General features: G+C 34.6%; 2 protein-coding genes across 2 annotated transcripts in view; one reads left to right on the top strand and one right to left on the bottom strand.

The window, feature by feature from the left end:
- The window catches only part of LOC145279947 (follistatin-related protein 3-like), a 221,894-nt gene that overhangs the window by 66,599 nt on the left and 139,599 nt on the right, over positions 1-15,696 (top strand). The window lies entirely within an intron of this gene.
- LOC145279946 (protein wntless homolog) overlaps positions 1,307-15,696 on the bottom strand; it is a 69,394-nt gene continuing 55,004 nt past the window's right edge. The window contains exons 13-14 of the mRNA XM_080131544.1: positions 10,042-10,127; positions 1,307-1,485 (exon numbers count right to left, since the gene is read on the bottom strand). Coding sequence (XP_079987670.1) covers positions 1,447-1,485; positions 10,042-10,127 — 125 coding nt within the window. The 3' untranslated portion in view covers positions 1,307-1,446. The remainder of the gene's footprint in view (positions 1,486-10,041; positions 10,128-15,696) is intronic.

The following is a 15,696-nucleotide window of genomic DNA, read 5'->3' as shown; positions in this document are numbered from 1 at the left end:
GGGTCTAAACACTTAAAATTTTAGATGTAGGTTACCTGGACACGAGTCAAACTTCATATATCTATATAAAACTCAAATGACCTTGTAACTCGTGTTGTAACCCCCCACATCCAGTTTACGACTTCCGGTTGCGCATGTGTACATAAACAAATAATCAACGTGACACCAAAACATTGTTTTACTGTGTACGTTTTCAGCGTCCCAATTTTTTTTTTTTCGCGTTTAAATTAAAAGATATCAAAATTTGCATTTAACTATAAAAAGTATTATGGTATCTGTTCAGTGCACATTTACCTATAAGTATGACAAACCACTTATAATTCAATGGCTGTAAGTTTGTGTTTTTTTCAAAAATAAACAATTATAAAACAGAACGACTCCTAGAAATCTATATTCTTTTTTAATTTTAATATACTTTCATAGAAATGTTTCCGTTATGTCACAAGTGTCCCACTAATACATTAATTCCATAGCTAATATAACATACTGACCCAACGGGTCACAGGTAGTCTAATATATATACACACACACAGTTATGAACAGTACATAGGGCCCGAGCAAAGCTGGGCGGAACTGCTAGTATATATCTCATACAAATTAGAATAATCATCTCCGGATACTGCAATTAATTCTCTGGACAGAAGTTTAGCGTAACACTTGTGTGAAATGACAGTCACAGGGGGTAGTTGAGCTCCCCAAACAGGGGGTGAAAACTCAAAATTCACTGGAGAAAAACAGGCAGATGTGACTTTATTGAATATTGGTGTGCCCGGGTGATGGCAAAAAAAAAAAAAAAAAAAAAAAAAAAAAAAAAAAAAAAAAAAAAAAAAAAAAAAACCTGCCGAGAAAAAGAATATAATATATGATTTTATTGAATAAATTGACAATGTCATTTTGAGCGATGTAACGAAAACATATTTTGTGAGTCGGTGCAAATGAATAAGGAGTAGAGGTTTAGAGAACAGATGTTTGGGATTTTAGTACAATTACTCTGACCCGAGTTTACAGACGTGACCAAAGGGTCATGAGAAAAATCGCTTGCAGGTTCGCAGGTGCAACTCATGGGAAAATCCCCGCGTTCTGAAAGGACTAATGGAAATATGCCGGAAATTGACACTTTTATGGATGATTGGTTGCAGAAACTACCCAGCCTATCCCCACCCCAACATATATGAACGATAGCAAAGCTGAAAAATAGATTGTGTGTGTGTGTGTGTGTGTGTGTACACGCAAAAGATTCAGTTGAATTGACAAGTAAATCGCCCCCCCCTCTGTGACTCCATTTTGCCATGACAATACCGCTAAAAAAATACCAGCTGTCTATAATATGGTTGTCTTCAAGTCCAACGTGAACAAGTTTCTGATGAGCCGTTACACTTAAGTTAACAAATTTACCGAACTTCCATTACTATATTGTCCTTTTGACTACTGTACACTCTTTAACCCTTATCCTTGAGTGGCCTCTCGGTCTTGATGTGGTGACGCCTATATAGATAAAAACAAAACAACAAAAAAAAAAAATGCAAGATTTAATCATCGTGAATTATTTGAACTTGTCTAATCACTGTATTTGTAAAGAAAACTTGTACATATTTTTTGGACTTTAGTATCGAAAGAAAAAAAAAAAAAAAGTTTTTTTGTGAACCAATTTGTCTTTAAACTTGAAAAGAAATGCCAGATACATATGGAATGTTTCAGACTGCTCTGGGACCATTTTGCATGAATTGAGTATCAGTTTTTGAGTGGCATAAGAGATTCAAGGAAGGCAAGGAGTCTGTGAGGGATGACAAGAGGTATGGGAAGTGTAAGGAAGTCAGAACATCAGTCGATTGATCAAATAAAGAATTTCATGGATAAGGACCGTTGCGTGTCTATAGAAACAATAAGTCACAGTTTGATGTCAATGTGAGAACTGCACACAATTATTCGCAAAGAACTGAAGATGCAGAAGATATGTACAAAATTTGTCACAAGGATGCTCAGAAGATCAAAGGACGTTATGAAAGGGAGACAGTCGAGTTGATCAATTCAGATTCGGCAGTTCTTGATACTCTGTTGACCTGCGATGAAAGCTGGATCTACTGCTACAACCAATAGTTCTCAGTGAAAGCATGCTGGCTCTCCCAGACCCAAGAAGGCCAGACAGGGCAAATCCACCCAGAAACTTATGATCCTTTTTTGACAGCACGGGGATGATCTATATGCACTGGGTTTCCATTGGACACATGGTCAAGGAATACTATGTTGAGGTTTTAAGGGGGTTCAAGATTCTGTCAGAAACGGCCAGCACCACTAGGACAATTTACTAGTGCACAACTCCATTCTTGTCACAGACTATTTGACCAAGATTGGCATCAAGACAGTTCTTCACCCTCCCTATTGTTCAGACCTTGCTTCTTGTGACTTTTGGTTATTCCTAAGCCCAAAGAAAACCCTTAAAGATTGTCATTATGAGACAATTGAGATGTGACAAGAGTCATTGACATGCTCACACAAGGGGGCCTTCCAGAAGTTGTTGAAATGGTACAATTGCATTGCAGTCAGAGGAGATTACTTTATCAATAAAAAGTTCCCATACAAAAAAAAAAAAAAGAAAAAAGAAAAGAAAAATCTGCAAACTTATTTAAGCCACCATATATAACTTTAAAATCAATCACCAAACAAAAAAAAAAAACAAAAAAAATTTTATTTCCATTTTTTTATTTTTTTTGTTATTTCATTTTACAGTTACACACAAAATCAGTTTCACACAATTTCTTTACTAATTAAATTGTGTACCAAAATATACAATTTAATTAAGAAATAGGATTTACATAAAAAAAAAAAATTTATTTACATAATGTTTTACGCAAAATTTGCAGTCAGTAAACTAATACTAAATGATAAAAACAAGTAGAAACAAAAAGCATCATTTCATTTGTATGACTCGAGGCATACAAAGAAAAAAAGACTTTTGTATTGAATTGTTTTTGTATGGTAAATTAACACCCTCCTCTGAATCAAAAAAAGAAATAAAAAAAAATAAAAAAAAGAAATAAAAAAAAGAAATAAAAAAAAGAAATAAAAAAAAGAAATAAAAAAAAAGAAATAAAAAAAAAGAAATAAAAAAAAAAGAAATAAAAAAAAAAGAAATAAAAAAAAAAGAAATAAAAAAAAAGAAATAAAAAAAAAAGAAATAAAAAAAAAAGAAATAAAAAAAAAAAGAAATAAAAAAAAAGAAATAAAAAAAAAGAAAAAGAAAAAGAAAAAAAAAAAAAAAAATGAACTGCCCAGAAATAGATATCATTTATGTTAACTTTTTCAGGGTGTTCATGCATAATCACTAATGTTGAATCTCATTTTTGGAGGTGATTTAGCAGAGGATGTTAATGTACAAAAGTTTTGTTATTTTGTTAAATTATTTTCAAATTCAAGTTTCAAAACACAAATTTCAATATTCTTTCTATAATAAAAATGTGATTTGGCAATTTTGATTGAGTTGAGTAAAAAGAAACAATTAAAAAATGTGTTGCAATTAAATATTACCGTTAAAAGTGGTAATGTGCACTCAAAAGTCTTCTCTTGTACATGAGAAAGTGTTGAATAATTTGATGACTACAATTTCTATAAACTACAATGACATTTTTTTTTTTTTTTTGCCAAATTGCGGATGTGGACCAACTGAACACTCGCTTTTCAAAAAGGCGATTCTTTATTTGTGGCCTGGTAGACCAAATTAAGACGTACAATTAAAAAGTTGATTTCTAGGGGTATTCAGGTCAGTTTTGAACAAATATTACATTTAAAATTGTCACTAGCAAGTAGTTTTTTGGGTTTTTTTTTTTTTTTTTTTTTAATGGTATTAAGACCTTTATTACCCAATGTATTTCTAATGGTTTTCAATGGTGGCCATTTTGGTTTGTATTGCAGATAAAAATCAAAACAGCGAGCAAGTTTTTTTTTTTTTTTTTTTTTTTTTTACAGCAGATGATACCAAAGCAAGAAATTTTGCTAAACATTCATTTAGTATTGAATAATTTTCTGTAAAATTTTTTCAGTTTATCATCTATATATTAATACGATATGTGTTATTTTATGTCATGCTTACATTTTTTTTTTCTTCTTCCAAATTGTCGTTTAATTGTTATGATGTTCCATTTCTTGTAATAAATGATTTTACCAAGAATTCTTATAAAGTTTTGATTCAATTATAGCTGAAAGAACTCAAGTTTTATATATATTATTATATTCGGACGATATCAAAACATCGTTAAACTCACTACTCGTTCAAGCAGCCGCCAATAGCGTAATGGTTAGAAGCCTTGACTGCCGTATAAACGGTCAGGTTTCAATCCTGGCTTGAGGTAGTTGCCTGTCTAGCCGCACTGATGAGCTGTGAAACAGCGAAACAGTACTGTATGTGGATGATTATTTATATATATATATATATATATATATATATGAGAGAGGGGTTATTTGTTTTAGCGATACATTTTGAATGAATTCAATTATTTACGAAAGTGCATTGTTACCATATATATAATTTTAAATTTTGGTTCAAGCTGATGCACCCAAGTCACATGGATTTTTTTTCTTAAAAAAAAAAAACTTTATAAAATATAAGAATTGATATAAAATCGACTATAATATACAAAATCTGCATAAATTAAAATATATTTAAGCATATTTTACAACCGGGTGTCCCTGCTAGCTTAGATCAATACTTTTGCAGTTTTAACTAAAGAGCTACAATAATATCAGGGCATCTCCATTTACACTAAACATCCCCAGAATGCCAACATCCGCTGTGGAATTTCAACAGGTCCTGCTAGTCAATATATAATTTTTGTATAGTCATAAAAAAAACAATACAATGAATACCATTGATTCACGTGAAAATTATTTATCCAACCCTAACTTAACACTTCATTTTCATTAAACTCTGCAATTTGATGTTTTCTGCACATGCGTATTTGACGAGTGTCTAAAGCGAAAACAAATTGAGAACCATTAGAAAATACATTGGATAATAAAGATATTAATATAAATCAATTTCAAATGTGATATTTGTTCAAACTAATAGTAAATGTAACGATACCAGAGCCTGGAGAGTTACATTGATTCAACTGCCTTGGTATCTTGGTAGCTCTCATTCAAACCAACTATCTGCTCTCCAATGTTCAACTCGCACTCCTCCTCTGGAGTCTTCATGCTTGCCTGACTAGCCTTTTGCTGATGGTCATTGTTCAGCTGCCCAGAAGATACATTCACTGGAGATAATATCCAACTGGTAACTGGACATTGCTTTTCCTCATAAAACCAATCCCAACTGGGACTCTTCCATTAAATGAAGCATTTATTTTTTTCCAAAAGAAAAAAAAAAAAAAAAAAAAAAAAAAAAAAAAAAAAAAAAAGGCAAGTGTTTAGTTGGTCCACATCTACAATTTCACTTATTTTTTTCGTCATAAAGCCCCAAACAGGGTAAAAGTTTTTCATTGGCGAGAAGAAATGTATATCTAATGGTATTAAATATATAACCAGGTGCATAGCCAGGTTTTCATTTTTAGCGGAGGGAGCACAGTTTTTGTTTGTTTGTTTGTTTTTTTTTAAAAGAAATTTTAAATTATAGCTCACAAAAGAGTTGATGTGGAAGACATTAAGTTCCATCGTCCAAAATTGAATGCGACAAATATCATCCAAAAAGTTTTCTTTATGGGAAATTTTGAGAAAGAAATGACCGCAAGAACTAAGGAATAAGGAACAATTTCAAACCTTTTTTTTTGGGGGGGGGTATGCAGGGGCTGCACATATGCAGACAAGTGTTAGATCACCGAGATCTAGATACAAACCATTCTGAGAAAGGGGGAAGAATTGCTGTTTTCTGGGTCGGAATCTATCCATCACTGATTGATTTTTGACCTTGAAGAAAGACTTTTTTTAAATTCCTTACATCAAGTGGTATGATGTCTTGTCTGGATCAGTTGAACACAGGAGTTTACTAAATAAACCAAGAATATGCCAACAAAACCTGTCTGAATCCGTAATGGTTGTTTCTATGGCAGAAAAGTTTGACTTAATATGATGACGTTTTCATGCTTCTTTTTTGAACTTGGCAACCTAACAGTCAAATTCAATCGTTAAGTTTGCAAGTTCGAAAAGACGGAAAGAGATGTAAATGTGATGGGCATTAAATATACAGGTTGAGGCATAAACGGGTTATAATTTTAGGCAAAAATGGAGAAAATGTCATTGTGACGCATCACCTCCATTTTTTTTAGATGCGTTCAGTGATAATATTGAGAGATTTGGCTCCTCTATCGTCATGGCTATGCTACATTTATGCAAAAATAATGTTAATACAAGGTGCTTACGAGGAAGACTTAACTTTATTTAGGGTGAATATTTCTCGACTATTGAAACTTCCCTCCTCTCTAACATTATAGAAGAAGGGAGAAGAAAAAAAAAATGGCATATCATTTTAGATATGGTTATCGAAAACTGAATATATACGCAGCAGTTTTACCGATTGAATTTTTAATGTTAAGCAAAGAGCCTTTTTTTTTTTTTTTTTTTTTCCAATTGAAGTATGTAATATTTACACATTAGAAAGCAACAGTTTATAAAGCTTGTGGTATGACATTTGGGTTGGATACTTTTCGTTTTGTTTTTGTGTCAAATATATTGGGAAGACAATTGCCAAAATAATTAAACTTATCTCATAGTAATCAGAAAAGAAAAAAACAGGTTACCAATCAAACTAGGTATAAAGATAAACTGTTTAAAAAATTATATTTTCTTAAAATAGTTTTTTTTTTTTGTTTATTTAGAATTAAACCCATTTTAAATTAAATTGTAGCAAAAACCTTTATGATGTACCTATTACAGAATGAAGACGTCATGCTTCAAAAGTCACGTAAATTGATCAAGTGATACTTCTATTCAGTCTCGAAAGACAATGAATACCCCCCCATAAGGGTAGCTGCACGGGAAATTGTGAGACAAAGGTTGTGCAATCCCAACCTCACTGCACGAATTTGCATCATTTGAGTCAAGTGACAACTGGAAACAATGCAGAGATAAGCGGAGAGCACATACCACACCTGAAATTCCCAAATGGTCACTCATTTTAGTACTGTCTAGGCTCAACACTGCTTAACTTTGGTGATCAAATGGGAACTAATATGTCAACATGATTATGCTGTGCATATACATATATGGTTGGTTGGTTTATGGCATATCAACCCTTTTTTAGGTTATTTAATGCAGAATCCAGTGATTGAAATATTTTTAATAGAAAATATTTTTGCTCAAGTCAGTTTCTATTTAACTCATAGTTGGGACCCTAACAGGTACTACCACTCTGGATTAGAGTGGACCTGGGAGCAATGGCAATTATAGAGTGGCTCCATAGTCCCCAAAGCCCGCAAAAAGGGGCCTCACCATCAGATATAGTTTATGGTCATATCCAGGACCATACATATACATACACACATGTGTGAATTAATCAACTATTTTTTTTTATATAGAAATACAATTTTTATCGATTTTAAAAGGAAATTGCAGCCATTAAATAAAGCAGATTTTGACGTCTGTAGTTGAAGTCGAGTTGTCTTCCCTCATTTATAAAATATGAAGGATCAAAACAATGTATCACTTCATAAACATTGATTTTCTTAGGAAAAAAAAAAAAAAAAAAAAAAATCAATTTACATAATTTTTTGAATATGACATCTTTGTTCTGTGACTGATACATCATGTTTTGTAAACAGGTTTAGTTTTTAAACAAACATGAAGTTATTTTTTTTCTATTTCAACTTAAGTTACAGACAAGATATGGCAATGCATATAGTTTATAAGATTTCTACAAGTCTAAATTTTGTAGGCAAGTTCAGTCTTCTATACAGTGGGGTTCATATATAGATGTGTGTGTGTACTTTGGCAACATTTAAACACGCTTTGTTGTAGACAAATTAATTTTCTTTGTGATTCTTTCCCAGATTCCTGATAAGAATCTTAATTTCAAGCTCAAACTTGTTAACAAAGTGGCCATATTCTTCTCACAGATTCTCTTTCTGGAGTGCTTCGCCATATGATTGAAAGCAAAATTTTCATCCCGAGGGCAGTTATACTGTATCAATTCCAAATTAAAAAAATTTTTTTTTTTTTTTAAATTATAATGCTGGGTATGGGGCAACCAAATCAGCTGCCAACATTGCCCTGCTTTTTATTGAAACCAACCGAGAGCTCTTTTTAGTATCCTTGCTGTTCCCTTAAGTGCAATTGTCTGGATCTCTTTTGCACTTGGTTCACCAAGAATATTAGTTAGGTATGGTGAAGTACATTTTCAGAGAAGATTCACTATCTTCCCGTATACAGCACCTGGTATTCCCAAGTGGCCACCCATCTGATATTGACCAAGCTCGACATCAGTGCATTAGTGAGTGTATTAACATTAATTGAAGACTAGTTGCTATTTTTGCACATAATTGATGGGGAAAGATGTAGGTTCATATTGCCACCACCACCCCAAAAAATATAAGATACATTTTGAAAGCAAAAATTGATTAATGTAGAACTTAAAATAATTTGGAAACTTCAAATCTTTGTAAATTTAACAGGAAATAGGTGATGGTACTAACAAAACTGCAAAATGCTGGTTTTGTTTCATAGCATAGCAACATTTTAATGTTCTTAACCATAAAACAATATTGTATATGATTAGTCTAACAGTTGTCATATCAATTCAGGAAGAGGGGATTTATTTCCACAAAGGGGATTGGGTTAATACCTTTCAACAATATTGGTTGAAATGGAATTGTTACAGGAGAGTATGACATTATCAACTAAACTAATCACTGGGGATGTGACAACAGTATATTCTTTTCATTGTTTTGACTCGCGTATATATAGTTAGACAGTTAACAGAACTGCATCACTATAAAAAGCATATAAGATATCAACGGATACACACTCGAGAGTTAAAACAATGAAAAGAATATGCTGTTGTCCTAGCCCTACTAATCACACATCATTAAGGGAAAAGATGTTTAGATTAGAAGAAACATTTCAGAGACAGTAATAAAATATCTGTAACCACATTATAAGCAAAGGTACGAGAATTAAGGGATGTTAGACATTAAAATAGACACACTCAGAGAGTGGGGTGGGGGGGCACCTTTGTCAGATTGAAAATCCTTCATACACACAAATATTCCTCTAAACAGGAGACAGAAATCTTTAAAGACAGTCTCCATAAAAGAAAATATTGGCTGAAAGCAATACAACGGTCACCATTAACTTAAAACTGACAACTCAAAGGCCTCTAGTATATACTCTGAATAAGACAGATCGAGGTTACAGTCAAATAAATCAATTCTAACAATTCATCTTATTTTATTTGAGCCCTTATTCTTTAAGGATACATTTATTTGAGATTATATATATATTTTAGACAAATGGAACCAGATGCCTTTGGTGGCAACTAAACTGTGTCGTCTGACAAGTGACTTTTGGTTTCTTGCGAACCAATTGTCCAAAACATTAGCACATTTAGTGTAGCGACTACGTAATAGTTGTCTATATAAATAAAAATATATTTTGCTCTTTTATTGAGCACTCTTAACCATGTTTTAATTCAGGAGTTTTATCTCCTGGATACCTTTAACTTGATATATATATATATATATATATTTCTACATCTCTTGTAGTTTGTGGGATTTAGCATTTTAATTTTAGTCTCACCGAATAATTGCTCCAAAATGAATCACAAAAATACACACATCTATATATAGCACCACTGTATACAATTTTATACAACTGAAAAAATACTTTTGTAATGTTATTTTTAATCCTTATTAAATGAAAGACATCCGTGATAAAGTGTTAAAAGCAAATTTGTATCGATAGTTTAAACTAATTAAAAAAAATAAAATTAACATTATTTTGAAAATGCGGATATGAAAATATACGAAAAAATGGAATGAACTGAATTTTATGAAAATAAAAACCTAAAATAATTTCTTTTTAAGAAGCAATCATTTTAGAGGATTAATCCTGCGTTACTTTCTTCAGAAAAGATGACAGTTGAGAAGAATCGGAAGGAATTTGAGTCAATTGAACCTCTTCTTCGAGGCTGTTGTCTGTCATATCTGGAAAGAAAAAAAAAATTCAGAAAATCCAATCAAGTAAAATATAGTGCTTTTTATCAACATAAAATTAATAAAACAATTTTTTTAAGTGTTTAATTTTTATCATTGGGTTTACTCCTTGCCAGGCAGTTAGATAAGTTTTGAAAAGCTAGCAAATTAGGATAAACACTCTGGCCTATGAAAAATGCCTGAACAGTCCCATCTGTATTTCCTCAGTTGGGATGCCTTAGGCATTTAGCAATAATCCAACCCTTTTTCAAAGAGAAGATAAAGCCTAGGAGGGTGGACCTCTTCAGCCCTACATCAGCAAAGTGATTATCAAATAGATTGAGTAATTCTAAATTTATTCTAGATATCTTGATGGTTATTGTTTGTTTTAACTGGAAATTTTCCTGTGATCTGTTATATAAAAATGAACCTCGTCTGTGTGGGAGTTTGTTCCCCATGGACTCTAAAACGGTGGGGCTGATTCTTTAAATTTCACACAAATGTACCTTGTGTATCTGGCAGTGTTCTTAGATAGGCTTTGTATCTGAAGGTCTTCGGTAAGTATCAATAATCGAAAACATCCGATGAAAGAAAGAACAGGGGATTTTGACTAAAGTTAACACAGCTTAACATCACAAGCGCATTTGAAGAGTTATTACCGCAGCAGCAGAAAGACCCGGCATATAAAATCAGTTTTTTTTTATATGACAGAAGTGTGTTTGAAATGAAGGTTTCTGTTTAGAACACAATTGAAGCATACGTGAAATTTTGATTTTAAAATTCAAGCTATTAAAAAATAGCTTCATATAGTCAATAGTAGGTTCTCTACAGTGCACTGTAGGCTACAATGTATTGTAAACCACGTCACTGTGGGGATCTCCCAATGAGAGCAGGCAATTAATCAATCTGATTGAAAAATGTGCGATTTTACAGATTTCAATGACAATAAAATATGGGCGAGTGAAGCATTCACTGATGCTCAGTCAATCCTGAGCAATGCTGGGTCTTTATGTTAGTCTATTATATAAATGGTAGCTGTCTGCATGTGTCTAAAAGTCACAAACTATAGGACACCCATAAAGTTATAGTCTTGATCAGGAAACGGGGGGGGGGGCAGGGAAAAATGGGGGGGGGATTACTCAAGGATTCATTAAGAGGGTTTGTTTTTTTCAGCCATTTTATTGACTAAAGGGAAGCAACTAATTTTTAGTATCAAAGAGTCAGTTCCTTATGCACTCATTCTTCAACGAATCTCGATAAAGGAAAGTTGTTTTACTTGATAAATTTTTAAGAGATCAAGGGAGCTAACTCCTCCCGGAGCTAAGACTTGATTTCATTAGGATTTGGATTTATGTCCGAAGGCTCTTTTTAGAATAGATGTTCCCTTTATGGCCCCAATCTATTTCATTACAGCTTGGTCTTCCAGCAATTGTTTCCAGGTACTTTTTTTTTTTTACTAAGCCAGTTGCTCAATCACAACCGGTATAATGTCTATCTATTTCAGAGACCATGTCATCTTTAAATAATTCTTGAGGTCCTGATACTTGATCTTTTCCAGTTCAGCTCTATTAAGGCCATAGTTATTTGGGACGGTGACATCAATAATGAGCGCAGTTTTTTCAGGCTCGTTCCATATCACAATGTCCGGCTTGATGGCTTGTAGATCTTTGTCATAGAACACAGTCACCATTCCATTTGATGTTATCGGTAGTGGTTCATGTTCCAATATGGAAGTTTGTCTTTTGAGCTGCATCTTTCCAGATCTTCCATTGAAAATTACATACTTTGCTGTGGTGGGCAGTGTAAAGGCCATCTGCTAACAGGGTTTGGCATCCCGACATCAGAATGGCTTCAACTTTCAATTGCTGAGTGGCAAAACCTACACTGGCCATTTGTTTGTAAGCCAGACATTTTTTAAAATCCATTTGTTAGTAAGCCCTGATCTTGCTCGGCTACAATGAATCTTTCCTCATTTAATGAAAGTCCCCGACTCTTGAGCCATTGGAGTGAAGCATCCTCGTCTATGTACTCCTGGTTTAGCTCCTCTCTTATGTTGTTTCCATCCTTGTTTCTATCTCCATTTCGGTGTATTATTTTTTTTTTTTTCATTCTTGCAATCTGTGTCGCTGGTTTATCATATACCTCGATAGTGTTCTCCGGTAGGACTCGTCCAAAGTTTTCAGCAAGTTTTCTGATTGAGGTTTGTTGAGAGAGATGATCACGGTCTTTCGCCATTCCCATCATCATGTCTGTTGAACTTTTAATATATTGACCCATGCTTACTAGAGTGGTTCAATATGTATTCAGGGAGGCCTAAGCCCGCTTCTTTTCATGGTAGGTATATCTTGTCCATGTTTCAGTATGTTACCTTATGTAGGGAGAGTGGTTTCCCAATCTTTGTATCGAGCCTATTTAGGTTGTATTGAGGCCAGTCTACAATACCATATGTGATGAGAGTTGTATTGCAAGCCTATTTAGGTTGTATTGAGGCCAGTCTACAATACCATATGTGATGAGAGGTATTGCAAGCTGATTTATATTTTTATTAGTTTGGTTTTGGTGGTTTATTCAGATTTGACGATCTTTTTCATGTTCCACATTTACGTTTTCCTTGATACCGAGATATTTTGTATGTGGCATCCTCTCCTAAATCTTCAATGAGGCTGTCATTGATCCGAAGATGTTCAGATGTCTTTTTCCCCCCACCTTTTTAATTGTACATTTGGCACATTTGTCAAATCCAAACTCCATGCAGATATCTTGAGAAATTTTCACAATTTCTCTCAGGGAGACAAAGTGTTTTTCTGTCTCTGCATAGAGTTTCAGATCATCCATGAAGAGTAAATGATTCACTCTTTTACTCATCTTTTCTTCTGCGTCTGACATTGTACCCAACATTTTTATTTTTTTTTTAGAAACTTGCTGAGTGGATTTATTGCAAGGCAAAATAGTGGTGATAAGCTATAGCCTTTAAATATGCCTCGCTGAATGCTCATATTTGAAGACGGTATGGTCCCTTCAATGTGGTGTAGAGCAACCTGTGTATATGTCTGCATGTCGAGCTAGAGAGGAATGGGCTGAGCAGAGGGAAAAGAGGGAAGAAAAAAACAGAGGAAGAGAAATAGAGTAAAATAGAAAGTTTATGTTTGACCTGTGCAACACTTCTATATGTCATTCCCTATCACAGATGCCCCATTTCCTGACCAGCAAGAACATGCATCACTTTTAGATCTGTTTCAAACCAAAGTTCCCGATGATTGTGTTACGAATGCCCACGGCCCACTTGGGAATGCTGATCATGTAGTGATAATAGTTGAAATTGCCCTAAACTCTACAGCCAAAACAAAACAGAGGAGTCATTGCTCAAAACAACGAGATATTATAAAAAGGCTGACTGGGAAGCCATCAGGGATCTCATCAGAGATGCTCCATAGCGAAATATTTTTTCACTTCCTGCTGAACAGTGCACGAAAGACCACTGAATGGTTCAAAACAGCAATTGAACCACATGTTCCCATGCAGAAATTTTATAGCAAGCCCCCACTCTCCCCAATGGTTTACTTCTACTTGTGCAGCTGCCATCGCGCAAAGGCAGCATGCATACCGCAGATTTAATTGACATAAATCCAGCTCAAACAGACAGAAGTATATAGAAGCCAGAAATAACTGTAAGAAAGAAATAGCGACAGCTAAGAGAATTTACTGAAACCACCAAAAAACGCATCGAAGCACAGAAATTAGGGACCCGGGACTTCTGGAAAATCTACAACAGTGTAGTAAATAATGGGTAATCAACAATTCCCCCCACTATCCAACAATCATGAGGTTGTTTGCTCAGCAACTGACAAGGCTAACATGCTTGCCAGTCAGTTTGGCTCCAACTCCATACTGAACCCTGCTAATCACCCCCTCCCTAACTTTCCTTTGCGGACAGATGCCACACTAAACAATCTGATAATCACCCCCTTCTCAGGTGCAGGCTATCATAAAAAATCTTGACACTTCAAAAGCATGGACCTGATCTCATAGCTGTGCTATTAAAAAAAGTGCTCAGCCGAAGTAGCTCCAGTTCTCTCAAAACTTTGCAAATACCTTAATGAATCTTGCTTTCCTGCCTGCTAGAAAACTATTTCTGTGGTACCAGTTTTCAAGAATTCTGGCAAAAGAACTGACCCAGTAAATTACTGCCCCATTAGCCTCCTCCCACTTTTCGCCAAAATATTTGAGTCCATAATTAATCAAGCTCTAGTCCATCACCTTACAGATTCTAAACTTCTGACTGACCAACAATATGGATTTAGACAAGCCAGTTCCACAGCAAACATCCTAACTAAACTGAGCGTATATACCATTCACTTGACAAAGCAGGGGAGGGTAGAGTGGTAGCTTTAGATATATCTAAGGCTTTTGACAGGGTATGGCATGAAGGTCTTCTCAGGAAAATCAGATCATACGGTATCACTGGAAGAATATTTAACATAATTAAATCCTTAGATAAGAGAAAAATCCAGGTTGTCCTCGATGGTCGTACATCTAAACAATAGGATATAAATGCGGGAGTGCCTCAAGGGTCTATCCTTGGACCTCTTATTCCTAATATTCATAAATGACCTCCCTGACAAAATTGTCAGTGAGATTGGTATATATGCTGATAACACCACGCTCTATAACAGACACGATAGGAAAACAAATGAACACATATCTAAAGAAATGGGAGAAACACTAGAGGATGACCTCCAATCTGTAGTGGAATGGGGACAAAAATGGATGGTCACATTCAATGCTGCCAAGACTAAACTTGTTTCCTTGAATAACTACAAGAAACCTTCTCTACCACCAATAGCAATGGCCAAATATCTGAAAATACATTTTTTAAACTCCTTGGCCCAATGTTCACAGGAAACATGAGATGGAACAATTACATTGAGAGCATTGCCAGGACCAGTGTGAAAAAGGTAGGTTCTTTCTACCCTGCTAGAAAACTACTAACACCCGAAATTATCCTTTACCTCTATAATGTCACCATTCACCCATGTATGGAGTATTGTTGTCATATTTGGGCTGGTGCATCCGCTATTAGTCTCTCGCTCCTAGACAAGTTTCAAAAGAGTCGCCAACCTAACAGGTCTTAAGCTTCAGCCTCTGTCCCATCGTCGAAATGTAGCATCCCTCTGCCTGTTCTACAAGTACTTTAACTGTGAATGCTCTGAAGAACTGCAAGCATTTGTACCCCACCCCTCGACGTAAATACCCCAGACAAACCCAACAAGCAGCAAAATCCCACCCCTTCATAGTTGAGATCCCTATATGTAAGAGAGCCTTCTACTCCACTAGTTTCTTCCCCAGAATCGCTTGACTTTGGAATTTCCTTCTGGGTTCCTGCTTCCCCAACTGTACTGACATGCAGAAGTTCAAGTGTAATGTGAACCGACATCTTGCTGCCCAACTTCCCACATAGTACCCCCCATAGCTTATGTACCTGATAGTAGCCTCCTACATCAAAGTGGCAATGTGCCTTGTTTGGGGTTTAAAAAAAAAAAAAAAAAAAAAAAAAAAAAAAACTGGGCTGTACTGCTAGTAT

This window comes from Euprymna scolopes, chromosome 7 (assembly GCF_053919585.1).
Source record: "Euprymna scolopes isolate OS-2025 chromosome 7, ASM5391958v1, whole genome shotgun sequence".
Lineage (NCBI taxonomy): Eukaryota > Metazoa > Mollusca > Cephalopoda > Sepiida > Sepiolidae > Euprymna > Euprymna scolopes.
The sequence above is the reverse complement of the archived record's forward strand: the minus strand, read 5'-3'. Positions and strand labels throughout refer to the sequence as shown.